Source organism: Arvicola amphibius, chromosome 2, assembly GCF_903992535.2.
Source record: "Arvicola amphibius chromosome 2, mArvAmp1.2, whole genome shotgun sequence".
NCBI lineage: Eukaryota > Metazoa > Chordata > Mammalia > Rodentia > Cricetidae > Arvicola > Arvicola amphibius.
In genome coordinates this window covers 118,235,277-118,253,419 of record NC_052048.2, presented here as the reverse complement: position 1 = coordinate 118,253,419, position 18,143 = coordinate 118,235,277, and the positions used below count along the sequence as shown (strand labels likewise).

General features: G+C 45.2%; 1 protein-coding gene across 3 annotated transcripts in view; it reads left to right on the top strand.

Annotated features, from left to right (window-relative positions):
* Positions 1-18,143, top strand: part of Mta3 (metastasis associated 1 family member 3) — a 126,619-nt gene that overhangs the window by 94,108 nt on the left and 14,368 nt on the right. For 2 of the 3 annotated variants that reach the window (XM_038318727.1, XM_038318726.1), the window contains exons 11-15: positions 1,152-1,270; positions 4,090-4,238; positions 4,992-5,214; positions 12,378-12,464; positions 15,736-15,882. In XM_038318727.1, coding sequence (XP_038174655.1) covers positions 1,152-1,270; positions 4,090-4,238; positions 4,992-5,214; positions 12,378-12,464; positions 15,736-15,882 — 725 coding nt within the window. The remainder of the gene's footprint in view (positions 1-1,151; positions 1,271-4,089; positions 4,239-4,991; positions 5,215-12,377; positions 12,465-15,735; positions 15,883-18,143) is intronic. The other variant, XM_038318725.1, reaches the window with a different exon arrangement.

Below are 18,143 nucleotides of genomic sequence, written 5' to 3'. Positions count from 1 at the left end.
GGCAGGTCTTTGTTGACTCTTCATTGACTCTGTATTTGCCAGCTCTGGGCAGGAGCTAGCCTGCTGGCAGCTCTGTTTACACAGTAAGCGCCATGATATGTCTGGGCTATGTGTAAAATTATGGCTGCCCTGACTCTGTCTCTGGTGTGTTTGCACTTAGTCTTATCAGTGTCTCTAATTAAGTTAGTTTTCTGACCCATGTCTTTTTTCCTCCTAAAGTGTTTTCTTAAGTGGGGGGTAGGGATCTAAAGGTTTCCTCATCTTAAATGCTAATCTGTCTTATAAAACTTCAAACGTAATATGGACTTTTATCTTGAGCCCAGGACAGGTGCTCCTCCGCTGTGGGGTGGAGGGTGGCCCCACATGGCTCAACTGCATCTTTGTTCCACCCTACTCAGTCTGGGACACTGCAGAAGCCACAGTGTCACCCCTCCCCCAGGAGCAGTGCCAGGGCTATCACAGTCACACAACATCACCCCAGAAGCGATGCCAGGGCTATCTCAGTCACACAACACACCCACCCCCAGGAGCAGTGCCAGGGCTATCTCAGTCACACAGCACTGCCTTTAGCTTAATTTATTCAATCCAAAAAAAATTCTCTCAGGAAAATTTATGATGAGGATAAAGTCTGGTGACTCCTGTCTTTCAAAAGCACGGTGTGCTATGAAGAAATAGCACTGCTGTAGACACAGGGGATGCCGAAAACAATGGCTGTTTTATAGCTTTATTTGCCATAAAGGAGTGCCTTGGTTTTATTTCTTTTTATTTATTTCTTACCATTCCACCAGATACACCCTCTTATGTAAGTTCCTGGAATCATGTGTGTCGATGTATTAAGGGTGTTTTGTGTGCGTGAGTTTCCTTAAGTTTTGGTTTTGTTGTCATTTTTTAGGTTAGTATACAGAGTCCTGGGTTCATCATAGCATCTTCATGCGTGCCTGTCATTATCCTGCGTTCTCATTCGCTCTCTTCTTCTGCCTCCCATACTTGGGTTCATCTTAGCATCCTGCTTTTGCCGGTCTGTTTCTTCTTCACTAAATATAATAAGTATCTATTTGTATTTTAGTGAAGGTAAATTAGTAAGGAGGGGCCAGCTTTTTGCCTTGTCCTACAAATTATTTTTATCATTTCACCTTACGTTTCATTGAAAGCAGCAAACCAAATCCCAACCAAATATCCACCAGCAATGGCAAGTCTGTGAACGGAGCTGTGGGGACCACGTTCCAGCCCCAGAACACCCTCCTTGGGCGAGCCTGTGAGAGCTGCTATGGTGAGTCAGTTTAGAGGCGGTGCCTGGTTGGTGGGGGAGCTGTCCTGCACTGGGGTGGGGGGCAGAGGAAGGGAGGAGGAGAGAAGCTTCTAGAAGTCGTCATGTTACTGCTGTGCAGAGGCAGGTGGTATCTCTCCAAAGTGAGCGGGTACCTGTCCTGGTCTCCCACTGGGAGCAAAGGGGCATTCGCTGGGTACCCTTGTACCACACAGATAAGGAGGGTGTGCATTTGCTCTGGTTTCCTCTGTGGGCTCTGTGTTTGCTGGCAGGTTTTGTTGTCTTCTTTTTAACTGTGTGCAGTTGTATTAGTTTAGCCCAAACCATGGTACTGTGCTACATAGCACATCCCCTCAGTGTCCTCCCACAAATTAAATGTGCTTGATGCTTCTGGAGGAGAGGCAGGTGTGGAGACACCAATGCTACAGCCCTCAGGCTCCCAGGGAACCAGTTGGGGAAATGCCATGCTATGATATTTGCTTTTGGCCTCGGGCCTTGCTGTATTTATCTCTGCAAGGTTATTATGTGTGCCCTTGTGTTATATGGGGTTGGTGAGATGATCTGATCTGTAGTTGACACCATGTATGTTTACTTAAAATCTCAAGCAGCAGGAACTCTCCTTTCTGTTATTGTTGCTTTGGGTTGGGTTTTTGAGGCAGGGTCTCCCTATGAAGCCCAGGCTGACCTCTAACTCACTGTCCTCCTGGCTCAGCCTGCTGAGAATTTGAACCACAGGCATGTGCCACCACAGCACAATGATATTCTGCTGTATGTGTATGTTCCTGTGTGGGTACACATATATATGGAGGTGAATGTGTGTGTGTATGCATGTATGTAGGCTAGGAGACAACCTTGGGTTTTCTTATTTGTATTTAAACAAAGTTAACTGGGAGCTAGAGAGATGGCTCAGTGGTTAAGAGCACACACTAGTCTTGCAGAGGACCCAAGTTGGGGATCCAGCACCTCGGCCTTCAAGGGCATTTGCACTCATATACACATGTAATTAAGATGTTTTGATGAAATCTGTCTCAAAAAGTCAACTTTATTGTTTTAGTTAAAAGAGAAAAGGGGCTTAGGCTTCTCTTTAAAAGGAATCTTCCGAGAGCGGTACATGAGGGCCGGGCGGGTGGCGCACGCCTTAAATCCCAGCACTCAAGAGGCAGAGGCAGGCAGATCTCTGTGAGTTCGAGGCCAGCCTGGTCTGCACAGAGAAACCCTGTCACAAAACCCCCACACCCAAAAAGAGCAGCACCTGATGAATGTGTAAGTTATTCTGAATTGTGTAAAAGCAATTCGCTCTTTAGGAGTTTATGGAAGTAGGAATCAGACCTAGGGCCTTTGTGTGCCCAGCCTGCGATCTGCCCCGAGCCGCACTTTGTGTGCCCAGCCTGCGATCTGCCCCGAGCCGCACTTTGTGTGCCCAGCCTGCGATCTGCCCCGAGCCGCACTTTGTGTGCCCAGCCTGCGATCTGCCCCGAGCCGCACTTTGTGTGCCCAGCCTGCGATCTGCCCCGAGCCGCACTTTGTGTGCCCAGCCTGCGATCTGCCCCGAGCCGCACTTTGTGTGCCCAGCCTGCGATCTGCCCCGAGCCGCACTTTGTGTGCCCAGCCTGCGATCTGCCCCGAGCCGCACTTTGTGTGCCCAGCCTGCGATCTGCCCCGAGCCGCACTTTGTGTGCCCAGCCTGCGATCTGCCCCGAGCCGCACTTTGTGTGCCCAGCCTGCGATCTGCCCCGAGCCGCACTTTGTGTGCCCAGCCTGCGATCTGCCCCGAGCCGCACTTTGTGTGCCCAGCCTGCGATCTGCCCCGAGCCGCACTTTGTGTGCCCAGCCTGCGATCTGCCCCGAGCCGCACTTTGTGTGCCCAGCCTGCGATCTGCCCCGAGCCGCACTTTGTGTGCCCAGCCTGCGATCTGCCCCGAGCCGCACTGTAGCTCTGACTTTTCCTCTTTGCATGTGTGAGGTTTTCCTTGGAGGTTGCCCTCCTGTGCCAGCTGATGGCTTCACCCAGATGGTGTTAGCTTACAAGCAAGGGGCGCATAGTTCACAGAGTTGGTACTGCAGTCTCTGCTGCGGTTTTAACCACCTGTCACCACCGCTGTTTCCACCTGTCCCTAGCTCTCCCTTCTAGTGTTGAGGGACAGGGTTAAGCTGAAGAACTTAACCAGCCAAGCAGTCAGTCAGCGGGATCAGGCCTTACTAAACACGACGCCATGTCTGCTGTATGTGTTCGTGTGGTAGGGATCTAGAGTCTTCAGGACAGTCTGTGTTTAGAAAGAAATTCTATAGTGAGGTTTTTGTTTCTTGTGTAAAGAACAACAGACAGATTTCTGGTTTTATTTGGCTCCTGACTTACCAGCGAGTCCCCTCTTGAGTACCTTATTATTAATCCCTGCAAGAGCTTCTGAAGCATACGGTTCAGGTTTTAAACACTGCTGAGGAGCTTAATAACAATAATATCCAGACATGTACATAATGAAATCACTTTTAATTAACAAACCAAAATCTCAGCAGCCTAAGGCATGAGTCAAGGTGTGTCATCCAATAGCTTCTCATAACAGACGTGACAAACACTGGTGTGTGGCAGAAACAAAGGGCTCCATGTATTCAGAGTGCTGAAAAATGCATGTGTGTGCTATACCATCTTGTGTGTGCTATACCGTCGTCGTGTGTGTGCTGTACCGTCATGTGTGTGCTATACGTCATGCCTGGCGTACAGCCTTGGGAAGAAGACAACAGTGTAAGCTAGCTGTGGCTTCGGGGTGTCTCTGAGGTCGAGTGTGAGACCATGGATTTCATAGCCCCTCTCCCTCTGTCTCTAGCCACACAGTCTCATCAGTGGTATTCCTGGGGCCCGCCTAATATGCAGTGTAGACTGTGTGCGACCTGTTGGCTGTACTGGAAAAAGTATGGAGGTCTGAAAATGCCCACCCAGTCAGAAGAACAGAAGTCTCCCAGCCCTACTGCAGAGGTACGTGAGTGTGGTCTTTGCAGGGGCAAAAACGCCATGTTTCCCGGTTACTGGAAACCGGGAAGCGGGAATGCCACACAGGACACTTTACAAATGAACAAAGCTGGGTTTTAGAGTTAAACACAGCATTGCACACTCAGGCTGGGTGTGAACATGGAAGCAGAGACAAGTCGTGTTTTTTCAGGTATTCAAAATATTGGTCTTTTGAGATTATTCAGGCAAAAGGATAAGGTGTGTGGGAGGCACTTGCCTGAGTGGAGGCTTATAAACAGTCTTGGTTTCAAAACAGCTTGTAACCTTTACATACTGTTGCAAACCTTATTACATCAAATACCAAGCAGGAATTAAACATTCTCTTCCCTCGGCTATTATGGAGGGACAAGAAGAGCCCCGTCTGGGGTCAACAGTAATTGAAGGGCGACCTTGGTGATCCTCATAGACTGAGGCTGTCAAGCACCAGTGTCTACCAGAGTGAAGCTAGTCCCAGCGGAGCCGATGCCAGCCCCGGACTCCTCACAGTAAACAGCCCCACTCTGGCAGCTTCCTACCGATGGCGCATGTGAACTGGGATTGAGTGCCATCCTGCCATGCTGTACCCCCGCCACCACGTTCTTACCAAACATGCACGCTGCTTTTCCCTTGAGGGGCAGGCTCCCAAGTTACAGTGCTTCCTAGGACGTTGAACACGGTGGAAGTAGCCAAGCGCTCTGGCAAGTTCTCCTCTGTAAACCCCATTGTTTTCCGCAATTGCAGGACCCACGTGTGAGGAGCCACCTGTCCCGGCAGGCCATGCAGGGCATGCCGGTCCGGAACACTGGGAGCCCCAAGTCTGCAGTGAAGACCCGCCAAGCTTTCTTCCTTCATACTACATATTTCACAAAAATTGCTCGTCAGGTCTGCAAAAACACCCTGCGGCTGCGGCAGGCAGCGAGACGGCCGTTTGTTGCTATTAATTATGCTGCCATTAGGGCAGAATGTAAGACGCTTTTCAATTCTTAGCCTTACACGTTCCGCTCCTCTCACCATCCTCTTTCCCTCGCTCTCTTTTTGTTTGTTTGCAATAAACATAAGTTCTTGTGTACAGCCTTTGTTTTTTTTTAAACATTGTTCTTGTCTGCTGCCATTTTATCATGCCATCCTGAAAAACAGCATCGAATTGAAATCCCTGTAAATTTTCAGAGTAGAACTAATCAGAAGGTGGGGAGGTGACCTTACCCAGTGGGCTTTTGTGACACATGGCCCAGAGGAACCTTAACCAAAGCACTTCTGCCTGTTTGGTAGTGTGGCAGTGGAAACCCAAAGGATTGTCTTATGATAAAACTCCTAATGAGACAGCACAATCCTGCCTTAAGGATCCATTAGGTTCAAATAAAATTTACTAATTTATACTAGTTAGTATGTCTCAGCAAATCCCCTACCTCCCCCCCCAGCCTTCTGCTGTCCTCATTCAGATTATAGAAAACAGGGCTTCATAACTAATCCCGTATTTGTTAGACAACATAATCAATTTCAAGTAAATCTAAGAATCCTCTTTAAGAAAACTGCCTGAACATACATGTTTAGTTTTTACAAATTAGCACCATTGTGGCTGAACAGTCTTTGTCCAGTTTGGTTTCCATTTCATAATCATGCATTATCTCATAGCGTCTCTGACTCAGGCTCCTGTTTCCAACACATTCAGTCTTGCTTATGTTTCTCTTTTGTTGCTGTTGTTAGAACAGAGGTTATCTGCTTGACCTGTGGGCGCTTCTCTCATTGCCACATACCCAAAAACCTACACACGATTTGTATTAGCTACGGAGGCAAATGAGGCTGGTAGAGCCATACAGATTCCCCCTAAAGGATCTTAAAAAATGGCTGTGGGCTTCACAGATAGAAAATCTTAAAGAAACTCAGGTGCTTTTTCTGTTAAATAAGAATTTGATTACAAAACAGGGTGTGGTAGCCCATGTGTGCCTGTCACCCTGGGGAGGAATCAGTCAGTAGCTGAAAGTCTTCCTTGGCAACATAGGGAGTTGAGACCAGCCTAGGTGACATAAGACCTTGTCTCAAAAAACCAAAAGCGTAAAAGCATATTATTATGAGATGTCCACTTTGGTTTGAAGAAGATGCCCATAAAAGGAATGATGACGGAAAAGGAATTTCTTATTTCTAAAAATAATTTTCAGCAGAAAGTTGAAAGGTGTTTAATCTTAGAGGTAAAAAGCTGTAAGAAGAGCGAGAGTTTAGTCTCCCACGTGGAGGGACACGGTGTTAGGTCGTGTGCATTTGAAATTTTAGGCTTGCCTTTGGTTTCATCCTGGCGCTTTTGAGTTCAGAGAATTGTTTTTGTTTTTTGTTTTATCTCTCACTTTAAGGAACAGGAAAATAAATATATCCACCCAAACTGTTGAGCTGATGTAAGACACTTATTATTTCCATATAATTTCTTAAAGGAGATAATTTAAACATTTGAGACAGAAAATGAATGGAATTCTCTCATCCCAGTTGCCTGGGGCCCAGCATCGTCTTTGTTTCTAGTGAATGGAAGAGAAGGCCTCAGCACAGTTGGCTGCAGGGAGAGCTGCTTTCGCCTTGGCTCGTTGCTGAGCTTCAGCTTGCTTGCACATCACCTCTGGTCCGATTGTTCTTGATGAACTGTGTCTTGTGTCACTACATTCTCGTCTTTGTTAGTTGAAGGTCCACACTGCTAGAAATAGGCTTAGGGTTAAATTGTCTATATTCTGTTTGTCCAAGTACATGGGAAATAATAATGGAAGAACAGTCACTTGTTGTGATGAAAGTTAAAAAAAAAAAAACCTTTAATATCTTTTACTGCTTTGTATTTGTCTTCATCGAAATACATAATCACACTTTTAAGCAATTTGACCCTTCAACTTAGAATTTCAGTGTTGCTCCCAATGTACTTACCGAACGCTTGAACGCTTGCTTTGTTAGCATCTAATTGATTTTACATCACCTCTCACTTCTCTCTGTACTTTGCTGTGACCTCGTCAGGAGATGTTTTATCTCGGCTCTGAAGTATAATTATCTATGAGTAACCTAATGTCCATAGGCAACTTAGTCTCTCTGCTCCATTGGAAATGAATAGCCCTCAGTGTGTGTGTGTGTCTGTGTGTCTGGTATCTGTGTATATTGTGTGGGTATATGTGTGATGTGTGTGTGTGTGTCTGTATTGTATGAGCATGTGTGTGGTGTGTGTGTAAGTGTATGTGTATATGCATTGTGTGTATGTGTGTGTATCTATGTGTTTTGTATGGGCATTTGTGTGTAATATGTGTGTATATCTGTGTGTGAGTGTCTGTATGTGTGTATGAGTGTGTCTGTGTTTTATATGGGCATGTCTGTAAGTGTATGTGTGTCTGTGTTTTTCCTGTAAGCTTTCCTCGGTTTCTCAAAGGCAGTGTTCATTGCCATTCTATAAATCACAAGTGTTACTGATACAGTTCCGATGTACTTTCAGATAAGATGGAAGCTTGTAATTCTAAAGTATTGAAGAACAAAGTTGTAATGAATACAGTGTTGGAAAATAAAGTAGTTCTGTTCACACAGCCCTGTAGCCAGTGTTGTAGGGACACAGGGTGCTAGGATACAGAAGAGGGAAGCCACTGAACTTGCAGATCCTGGCTTGCACAGTCCAGCACTGAAGAGCATGTCTCAGTAGGGAATCCCTGTTTTAAGAGGGCACTTTTAATTGGTTATGGGAGCACTCATCAGCCTTTTATTTTCATCAAGGGGCATGCACTAAGGCTTGCAATACTGCAAACGGGATTTTGCAAGAAGTAGTAGTAACTGTGGGAGGGGAAGTGAGAGGCTAGGGAAAACGAGGTGAGATTTATCTCATTGCTCATATATTATGGGTCTGTATTTCCTATTAAATACATAAACCTCCCAGCAGGTACCTGTGATCTCAATACTCAGGAGGCAGAGGCAGGAGGATTGCTACTCCTTTGAGGCATAGTGAGTTTAATGCCAGATCCTACCTCAAAACAAAAACACAAGCATACAAAATACCTATGTGATATGTATGTACCAAAACTGTTTACAAGCCTGGGCACAGAAGGATCAATCCCTATCACCCAGAATCCTCACATGGCTTAAGCTCCCTAGCGGAGCAGGTCTGATGACTCGCCTGTCCTTCGCTCGCTTGCAGAGTTGACTAAGTCCCCTTCGCACAGCAGTGGTAACCCCATCATGAAGCCACTTAGTGTCTCTTGAAGAGATTTGTTTGTTTGTTTAAGATGTGAATTCAACTTTGAAAACATCCAAGCCCCCATTTCTTGAGATATTTGTCACATGGAGAGGTTTGGTTGTTGATTTGCCAGATGTTTCAACAAGAACCAAAGTTACTGTTAGCAATTACACAAACCTTCCTGAAATTGTAAGCTCTAACGCAGCAGGAGAGAACCATCTAGTCCTGCTTCTCTTGTCATTTCTTATAGTATTTACCTTCAGTCAGAATTTTTTCTTGAATGATTACTTAAATTTTAAATTTGCTTATTTTATTTGTATGAGTATTTGGCCTGCGTGTTTGTATGTGTACCGCATCTATGTCCAGCACATGGAAATCAAAAGGGGGTGAGATTCCTAAGACCTAGAGACACGGATGGTGTCCAGCAACAGTGTGGGTTCTGCAAGAGCGACAAGTACTTGTGACTGCTGTGCTCTCTGGCCCTTAAAAACATTGTTTTTTAAGTTATGCATTGGTTCCAAATCACATAACCTTTTCCTATCTTGATATATGTTCTTCAGAGGCAGCCACTGTCATCATGCGTTTTGAATTTTAATTATCTATTATCCAGTTGCCTTTCTAAAACCCAGTCTATACTCTCAAGCACTGTCTTGAGTGAATGAATGCCCAACTCTCAAAAATCATGGCAGAGATGTTATCCATCTTTGACACCCTTTGCCAGGTGATGGACGAGGCATAATTACTAGCTTCTGTTCTGCATTGCTAGTGACATAGAAAATCACTGCAAGGATTGGAAGGCAATGTGTATTTCTTGTCAACTGTTTTTGCCCTTTTCTGTGCTATGTTAGACATCTTCCTGATACATGGAGAGTTTTATCTTAGCAAGGTTACTTCTAGATCTGTGTTATAGATACATTCCTCCCATTTTGTCTTTGACCTTTGTCTGTGTTGTATTTTCCAAACATCATCGTGTGTGTGTGTGTGTGTGTGTGTGTGTGTGTGTGTGTGTGAGAGAGAGAGAGAGAGAGAGAGAGAGAGAGAGAGAGAGAGAGAGGGTCTCTCTGTACATCAGGCTGACCTTGAACACACAAAGATCTTCCTTCTGCCTGCAAAGGGCTGGGATTAAAGTGCCACTGTACACAGCTAAATGTTTCCGTCAAAAGCGGTTACAGAACCTGAGTTCTATGTTTAAACAAATTCTCTCAGTGATTTTGTTTGACAGAGATCTTGAAAACCCACATCAATATATTTTGATGAATTTTATGTTTTGTGTGTGTGTGTGTGTGTGTGTGTGTGTGTGTGTGTGTGTGGAGAGTGAGGTATGGGCACACACATGCCAGAACATACCTGTGGAGGTCATAGGACAGTCTTCAGCTGTCAGCCCTTGCCTGTCTCTTTTGAAACAGCATTTCATAAGCCAGGCTAGCTGTCCTTTGAGCTCAGGACACTCCCCTGCCTTTATCTCCCATCTTCCCCTGGGGGCATGCTTGAATTCCAGACTCCAAATTTCTGGTTGTCATACTTGTGGCCCAAGCACTTTTACCCCCTGAGCCATCTTCCCAGCCCTTGTTTTTGTGTCTTAATTCATCTATTTTGCAGTCTTTTTTATTTTATAATCTTGCTTCACCCCCAGTACTTCCAAAACAACAGAGAAAGGGTCAGAAACTGGCATGAAAGTATGACTGTTCTTACATGTTTACCTCAAAGAAATGCTGGCCCTGCTGTAGGAAGCGAAAGAGATGAGCCTAGTGCCCCGTCAGTGACCGTGAGATTCTGCCTTCCATTCTGGGCAACTTTGATTCCCTCTGGCTTCTGTGGGCAGCCCTAGCTGCTTCTCTAATCCACACTCTTGAGATGCCCTGTCTCTGTTGAGCTAGAGATGGTGAGTAATCCGGGGATCAAGACAGACGAGGGGCACCAAGTGTGGCCTAACCTGGCCGGTAGACCAGGATTACAGCAATGTGGATCAGATAATCCGGTTTGTGAACATTCCAGAATGTGTTTTTCCTACCGAATGGCTACCATTTTTCTTATGGTAGAGCAAGGCTAGGGCCATCTTAGCCCGTTTTATCCTAATTTCTTTATAATTGACCGATAACTGCCAACACCAACAAGTTCCTTTACAATAGACTTATTAGTGAAATATGGGTCCTGCTAGAGAGCTTTGATCTCCAGGGGGAACTTGTAACTTTTCCCTGGGAAAACCACATAATTGGTGCTACCAGTGTGAGAAACTAGAGGCAACTTGCTGTGGTTCAAAGTGAACCCCATGGGTCCGGTGCTGATGACCGTCTTTGAAGCATTTGCTGGCAGTAACGTCCAGGTGTTGTCAGCTGTAGCCACGGGGCTGGTTTCCCTGGTGGTGGTGCAGACTGAAGGGTAAAGTTCATCTTGTCCCTAGGACAATGAAGAGTGCCTTTGTCCAAAATGCCGATGAATTTACCACGCTGATTCTCTCAAGCTACTTGAATTAAAGGAGAAGAAAACAAAAAACAAAGACATTTCCTCTTATCTCTTTTCCAAACATGACTAGAATTTTAGGTACAGTTATCATAAGAAGAAGGAACTTTAGTGTAAATGTTTAGTGCTTTGACCATCGTTTGTTCCGTGCAGGGTTTGGACAGCTTCTGATCTTTGTTTAGATTGTATTTCTAAATACGCTTGTTAAAAATGTTCTTAATGCTGCCTTTATCATCATTGTTATTCAGTGACAGGTGAAAAACTTTACAATTTAGTAATTCTCCCAAAGGTGATGAACTGAGTGACGAGGGAAATGTGGGATCATCTATAGTTGCTGGTGGTTATGTAATAGGTAAACAGGGCTTGGGGCGCTGACTCAAACTCCTAGTGCTTCCAAGCTACCTGCCTGCAGCTTGTGCTTTGTCTATTTTAATGTCTTTTAAAATGCTATTCCCACCATCTGTTTAATAGTTTTTAAAAATATTTCCTTGATGAGAAAGGGCTACTGCTCATGACAAAGTCAATCTTTAAGTTATTTGAGGTTCCAAACTGAGTCGTATGTGTTGACGGTAAATGCAGAAAAGACCTATGGATGTCAAAGGCAACTTCTTTAGTGTGCCTGGGAGCGATCCCAGCAGGATCAGCAAACCCGGAGGACATGTTTGCCATACATTTGGAGATCTGGATCAGTTAAAGCCACTGATGTTTTTTTCAAGATTTCATACACGTTTTCTTTAGTCCCTTCCGCTATTTTGACCTCAGCTCTTTGGCGTGGTAGCGTTTCGCTGACTCCTAACGACAGCTCTTTTAGAGTATGGGGTTTGTGTGTATGCCTTTCTTCCTTTCCTGAAATATCTTTGGTAGACTATGAAGGGACGAAAACTTAGTGCCCAGTGTCCGTCCTCACAGTGTGACTGTCGGATCCACTTAGGAACCTTTAAAACCTCAGCCCAAGTATCATTGTATGAAATGAAGACCAGAACGGTGAGAACCAAATGGCTCTGCCAGACTGCCGTCTGTGGAATTGAGTTTTGTCAGAATAGGTCAAGGCCTCCCAGAAGGGCCCACTCCAGCTAATAGGGTGGTGACTGTGTTGCATTGCCAGCTGTTGCTTGTCATTTTGTGTTTTTCTAAAGCCAAATTAATCTCCCATTAGAATTGGTCCCACCTTGAGTGTACTGTGACTATTTTTCCACCATAATGTAAAAATGTCACCGCTCAAAGGGGAGCCTGTTTCTATCACTTTTCAGGTGAGCACACATGGTGTGAGAAATCCACGCTCACATGACTTTAATGTGAGTGTTGCTGCAAGCCCCTCGTTCAGTACAGGGACCCAAAGCTCAAACTGTTTCCTCTAAGCCCGAGGAAGTAGGGGATGTGGTGGGTGTTCTGCCTTTGTTTCCACCTGCACCTTTTACTTCTGTGGTGTGTGGTACAGCTAGAAGAAGCCACCTCACTTGTTGTCCCGTGTTTCTTTCTCTCCTCAGATGCAGACAGACATGCCGAACTTTCTGGAAGCCCGCTGAAAAGCAAAAGCACTAGGAAACCTTTGTCATGTATCATTGGGTATTTAGGTGGGTATCTTCTAACGCAGGAAGACCTCGAGAGACATCTTTACATGTTGTAGGCATCTCGCTGCTCCAAATGTGCACCCAGACTGCGTTCAGGGCCTCGAGTGGGTAAAATCCGGTACCTTTATACGTATAGTTTAATTTTGGACTAGAAACTTATTATCAGTGAATGGAGTTGAGTATTTATGCTTTACTTCTTCTGGTTGTTTGTTGAATTGAAATTTGTATTGACTGTGATAGACACAGTCTAAGAAAAGAGAAAGAGTCACATATGGTGACTTCTGCCTATAATCCCGGCATTTGGGAGATTGGGACAGAGGATTGCTGTAAATTCAAGAGCAGCTTGGCACCTAGCAAAAGCCTGTCTGAAAATAAGAACAAAAACAAGGAAACTAACAAATAAGGGAGGGGGTATTTCAAAATTATTCAATAATACAAGATGAATATCCTAAACATTTTAATTTTTATTTAGATCCCTATATTATCTCTAATATACTTTTCCCTTTAAATAGAGGATTGTTTTAAAAACTAAATTAAATTGATTTTCAGTTTACATTAAGAAAAATCCAGTTAATCACAATGACTCATGCCTATAATCCCAGCACTCAACAGAGACAGGAAGATCCGTGAGCTCAAGGCCGCCTGGGCTACCTAGCAAGACCCTGTCTCAAGAACCAAAAGCAGCAAGAGTGGTGCCATATGGCTGTATCTTAGCATTCTGAAAGTAGAGACAAGAGGACCTCAAAACAAAACCCAAAAGCAAACACCCTCCTTCAAAAACAAAAAGCAAACACACAGAAAACCACAGTAACAAAACACCCACACCCTATAAAGTCGAAGTGTGTAGATCACTGGTGAACATGTGCCGAGAATGCAGTGTCCTGGGTTTGCATCCCAGTGCCTCAGAAACATGAACGCTGTAGCTCTGATGCCCTGACTGTGCTGGAATTGAAGCATTTCTGTTGTTTTCTAGAATCTATCATGCCCTGTGACTCGGAAATCTTCAAAGATTATGGTTCTATTTACATGTTGAAATATATATAGTATATAATAAATATAGCTAAGAATAGTGTTAAGAATTACTAAGCAATAACATTTTCCTAAAGTTTTAAGATAAATGGAGTAGAAGATAATGAGCTTCTAGAAGAACACATGTTTTGAGATTCCAATATTTCTTTTTCATTTTCTCATTAAAGGTGAAATACTCTGAGGTGCATTGAACCTTATTTTGCCGTCAGGAAGTCTTATGTGTTTGAAGTATTCAGACTTCAGGCATCTAATCTTTGAAAAATCAAAGGGTGCCCTTGAACTGGGATGTGCTGTCTGACTGGGAAACCCATAGCTCCATCTTTGATGTTACTCTGCCACCTCGGCTCTTGTTTTAGATCTCAAAGGTTAAAGAGTTTGAAGTCTCAGCTTCGTAGTGAGTACAAGCCAGCCTGCCTAAATAAAATAAAAAAAAAAACATGGAATACCTGTCTAGTTCCAGCACTAGGGAGGGTTAGGAGTTCACGGTCAGCCTCAGCTGTAGGAGTTCCTGTCTCCAAACAAGTTACAGAAGAAAAGCAAGGCTTGTTTTCTCATCCTCCCACGCATCACATGGTTATCAGCCACGTCCTGGTGCTTGAAGGGTGCGTTATAGTCTCTTCTGGGACCAGCCCCTGGGAGCCCCTTCCCACCGGGCAAGGAAGGAGTTAAGCACTGCAGAGTAGACCACCTTCTGTGCCTTTCTCCTGTGGGCAAACTTACCCCTTCCCTACCAGATAAGTCCCAACTGTTCCACCCGCACCAACTGAGCCAAGCCCTATCTCTGTCTGTGCTGTGTTCCAGATGCTGTAGAATATAATTTGGGGGACACCAAATAAATGAAACCTTGCCTTCAAAACTTTAGTTAAGCGGGGAAAGCACACAGTAAAAGCAATCAGAGCATTAGATGTGATAAATTAGAGATTTTAATGCACTGGGTGCATGGAGGGAGGACGTGTGTGTGTGTGTGTGTGTGTGTGTGTGTGTGTGTGTGTGTGTGGTAAGGGGGTCCGGGAATTGAGCCCAGACCTCACGTGTGACAGGCAAGTGGTGTACCGCCCTGGGAGTGGTTATCTCTGGCGATTGCTAGGTCTGCCTTTTTGGAAGCAGTAGTAGTTTATTTTAGCCTTGAAAATTTTGTAGGTTTTGAATGGATGGAAAACAAATAGGAACAGTATTCTCACACCTCACAAGGCTGAAAGAACTAGAGAGACAAAGGCTTCAGGGCACCCAAGGTTAAGGGAATTCATTGTCTCCCTCAGGGTGAAGTAAGGCTGGAGAGCCATCGGTGCCCTGATGGAAGACAGTGTTAGTTTCAGACGGTGCTGCCAAGCCATACCTAAAATCTGACAATTGTAAGATTTTGATTAGACCAAGTCGTATAGTTGTTCTAACAGTCTGAGTAACCTTTCCTAAATTTCTGTAAATCTGGCTATTTTGGCCCTCACATTGAACAGGTGAGAGGACAGGCTGGTTTGAGTGTAGTTGATGTGCTAGGTGACAACTCTGAGGATCAGCAAGGGTATTCATACTAACAATGGCCGGAGGTCTTTAAATCACTTCCCGGGATACTGCAGTTTCTGCATGTCTGTGGAAAGAGCAAGTGGTACAGGGCTATGCGGCACACAGTAAAGACCCTTAACCACACACCGTGCACACATCAGTGTTGTGGCATGGCATGGGTCAAAGCATGCCGTCTGCGGTGTAACCATGGTGTTTGACCTTCGCTTACAAATTTCATCCCTTATGGAAATGTTCTGGCTTAAGAGTATTCAGGGCTGGTCCCAGACCTGCTGACTGCACAGCCAGAGAGGAGGAATCTCATTTCTAGAACGCTCACACACCAGATGGGCCTGCATGCTCCTGGTGGACAGAGCGCAGTGGCGGGGCTTTCTGAGGCTGCCCCTGCAGTTGATCTTCAGATTTCTGATGTGCCGAGGAGCCAGGTGCTATATTCCCTTAGCAAATCTCATGTTTGCAAGTGACCTTCAGAAGTGGGCTTTTCTGTTTGTCTTCACAACCCAAGTGAGGCTCAGAGCCCCAGCCGGCAGGGGAGGAGCTGGTTCCCTTGATAAGCAGAGCCATGGTAACAACACTTGAAGCTACCTCATTATGCAAGTGCATGGCTGGCTCCTAAGGAAGGACTCTCAGCTCATTAAGAAAGATGTGTGCCTATTAGCTGGCGTTAGAATCCATACAGATTTCCAATACCATGTTCTGAGCTGATCAGCCTTTCTCCCCCTGTCAGAGATCCATCCTGCAAAGAAACCTAATGTAATTCGATCTCCACCGAGCCTGCAAACGCCAACCACCAAGCGGATGCTCACCACTCCGAATCACGCGTCTCTGAGCATTCTGGGGAAAAGAAACTACAGTCATCACAATGGCCTGGATGGTACGTAAACCTGGGACTCCTGCTCTGACCGGCCAGGACCACTCTGCCCTTCCCTGCTTGTGGGTGTCCTCAGCTAATGTGGTGGTTTATGCCTGTAACCCCAGCACTCCAGAGATGGAGGCAGGAGAACCATGCATTAAAGGCCACTTTCAGCTACCAAATGAGTTTGAGGCTAGCTAGCCTGGGCTAGGTGAGCTCCTGCTCCCCCCGCCCCCCACACAAAAGAAATAAAAATCTCAAAATAGATTCCACACCAAGACTGGTGTGAATGTCTGAGTTGGTAAGGGGGAGCTGCCATGGGCCAGTGAGACGCTGCTTAGTGTAAACTCCACTTCCCTGGGAGATGCCTTGTGCACGCGTCTGTTAGGAGCACAGTTTGGAGGGGAATCTGTCCTTAGCAGTTGCTCCTGCTGGGGAATCTTCTTGCTGCTGTGCAGGCTCACGGCTCAGTTATGGTTTCCAGGCCTAGGAAAAATCCTTTTGCCCTGTGTCAAGTTGTCAGCATGCTCCCAGGCTCCTTCAGTATTCTGTGATCACGTTGGATTTGGCGTTTGTCCCTGAGTTCTCTCACCTTATCATTTTTGTTAATTACCCAAGAGTGCTACAAATCATGAAAGGAATTGCCTGAATGATACCCTAAATACAGAAATAATTTGTTTGAAATGGAAAACCTGAGAAATATCGCCTCTTATCCAAAGCACTTCTCTTAGGCTCGGCCATGTAACGACTCCTCAGGTGGAATTGAATTATCTCACCATTTGGACCCTAACCACCACGGTAATAAATCAGCCAGGCGGCATATATTGCTCATTTCAGTCGTCCTGGAGTTTGAAGCTGTCATTATTGTTTAAGCGTTGGCATTTATTTATGAGTAAATCTCTCCCCAGGCTTTCCATGCCTTATGGACTCCGCATTCTTCAGTGACAGTAAATTACTTATAACAAGGCCCTAGAGCGAGGATATGGAATAGGCCTTCTAATAACAATCTCCCATGGCTGACTCCCGTTTACTGTGACGTTTGATGGCCATAATCGTGCCAAAATGGCTGAAATAGTGAAGGTGAGGAGTTCAGTTTGCATACGTAAGGTACAGTGTGTTATAAATGTGGCCATCAAGAGTCTGGGTCACACAAACACTGTCATAGTAGTAAGAACATTGGCTCCTTGTCCCCCGTGTGCCTGATATGGAGACAATAGAAGACCAAGGAAAGTCTCTGTCAAAATGGAGAAATCGGATTTCGTTCCAGCGTTTTCTTACCCACAGCTGAGGGACTTTGGGTTCAAGCTTAAATAGAATATTGACTCTTTCTTTTTCATCTGATCATATCCTTTGCTTTTCGTGGCTACACAGTCCTACCTCAGAAACAAAAAGTAGGTTGTGATTTCTCCTCCTCTTCCTCTTTTGAGATTGGCTGGTCTCAGACTTATGTAGTTGAAGACAAACTTGAACTCTTTTCTTCTTCTGACTTTCCCTCCCAGGTGCTGGGATTACAGGTGTGTGCCATAATGCCCATTTTACGTGGCGCTAAGGGTCAACCCCCTGGCTCCATATCACTAACTACTTGTGTTAGTCACCTTCCACACTGTGGTGACAAAAAGATCTAACGAGAGCAGCTGAAGGGCTGGTGAGGCGGCTCAGTCAGTGCAGTGCCCACTACACAGGTACGAGAACCTGCGCTGAAGCCAGGCCTCATGCCGTGTGTCCACAGCTCTAGTGCAGGCCTGGCAAGCGTGTGTATGTGTGTGTAGACAAATGGGTCCCTGATGCTCAGTGACCAGTCAATTTAGCTGAATCTCTGAGCTTCAGGTTCAGTGAGAGACTGTGTCTCAAAATAAAACAAGGTGGACAGCAATAGGGAAGACTTCCACACACGTGTACACAAACGTGTGCACATACCTACACAAATGTATACACCAGCCATGCCCACACACACGTGGTACACATACCCACACGAACATATGCACCTACCACACACACATACACATGTGCACATACACATATAAACATATACACCTAACACACACATATACACATGTGCACATACCCATATAAACATATACACCTAACACACACACACACACACATTGTTTTAAAAGAAGGCACTTAAAGAAGGGAGGTTTTGTTTCGGTTCACAGCTCTAGGGGATGTAGTCTGTCGTGATAAGGAAGACATGGTAGCAGGAATGGGTGGCAACTGGTCACATTGCACCAGCAGCCAGGAAACAGTGACCTAAAATGGAGCCATGTTGTAAAATCTCAAGG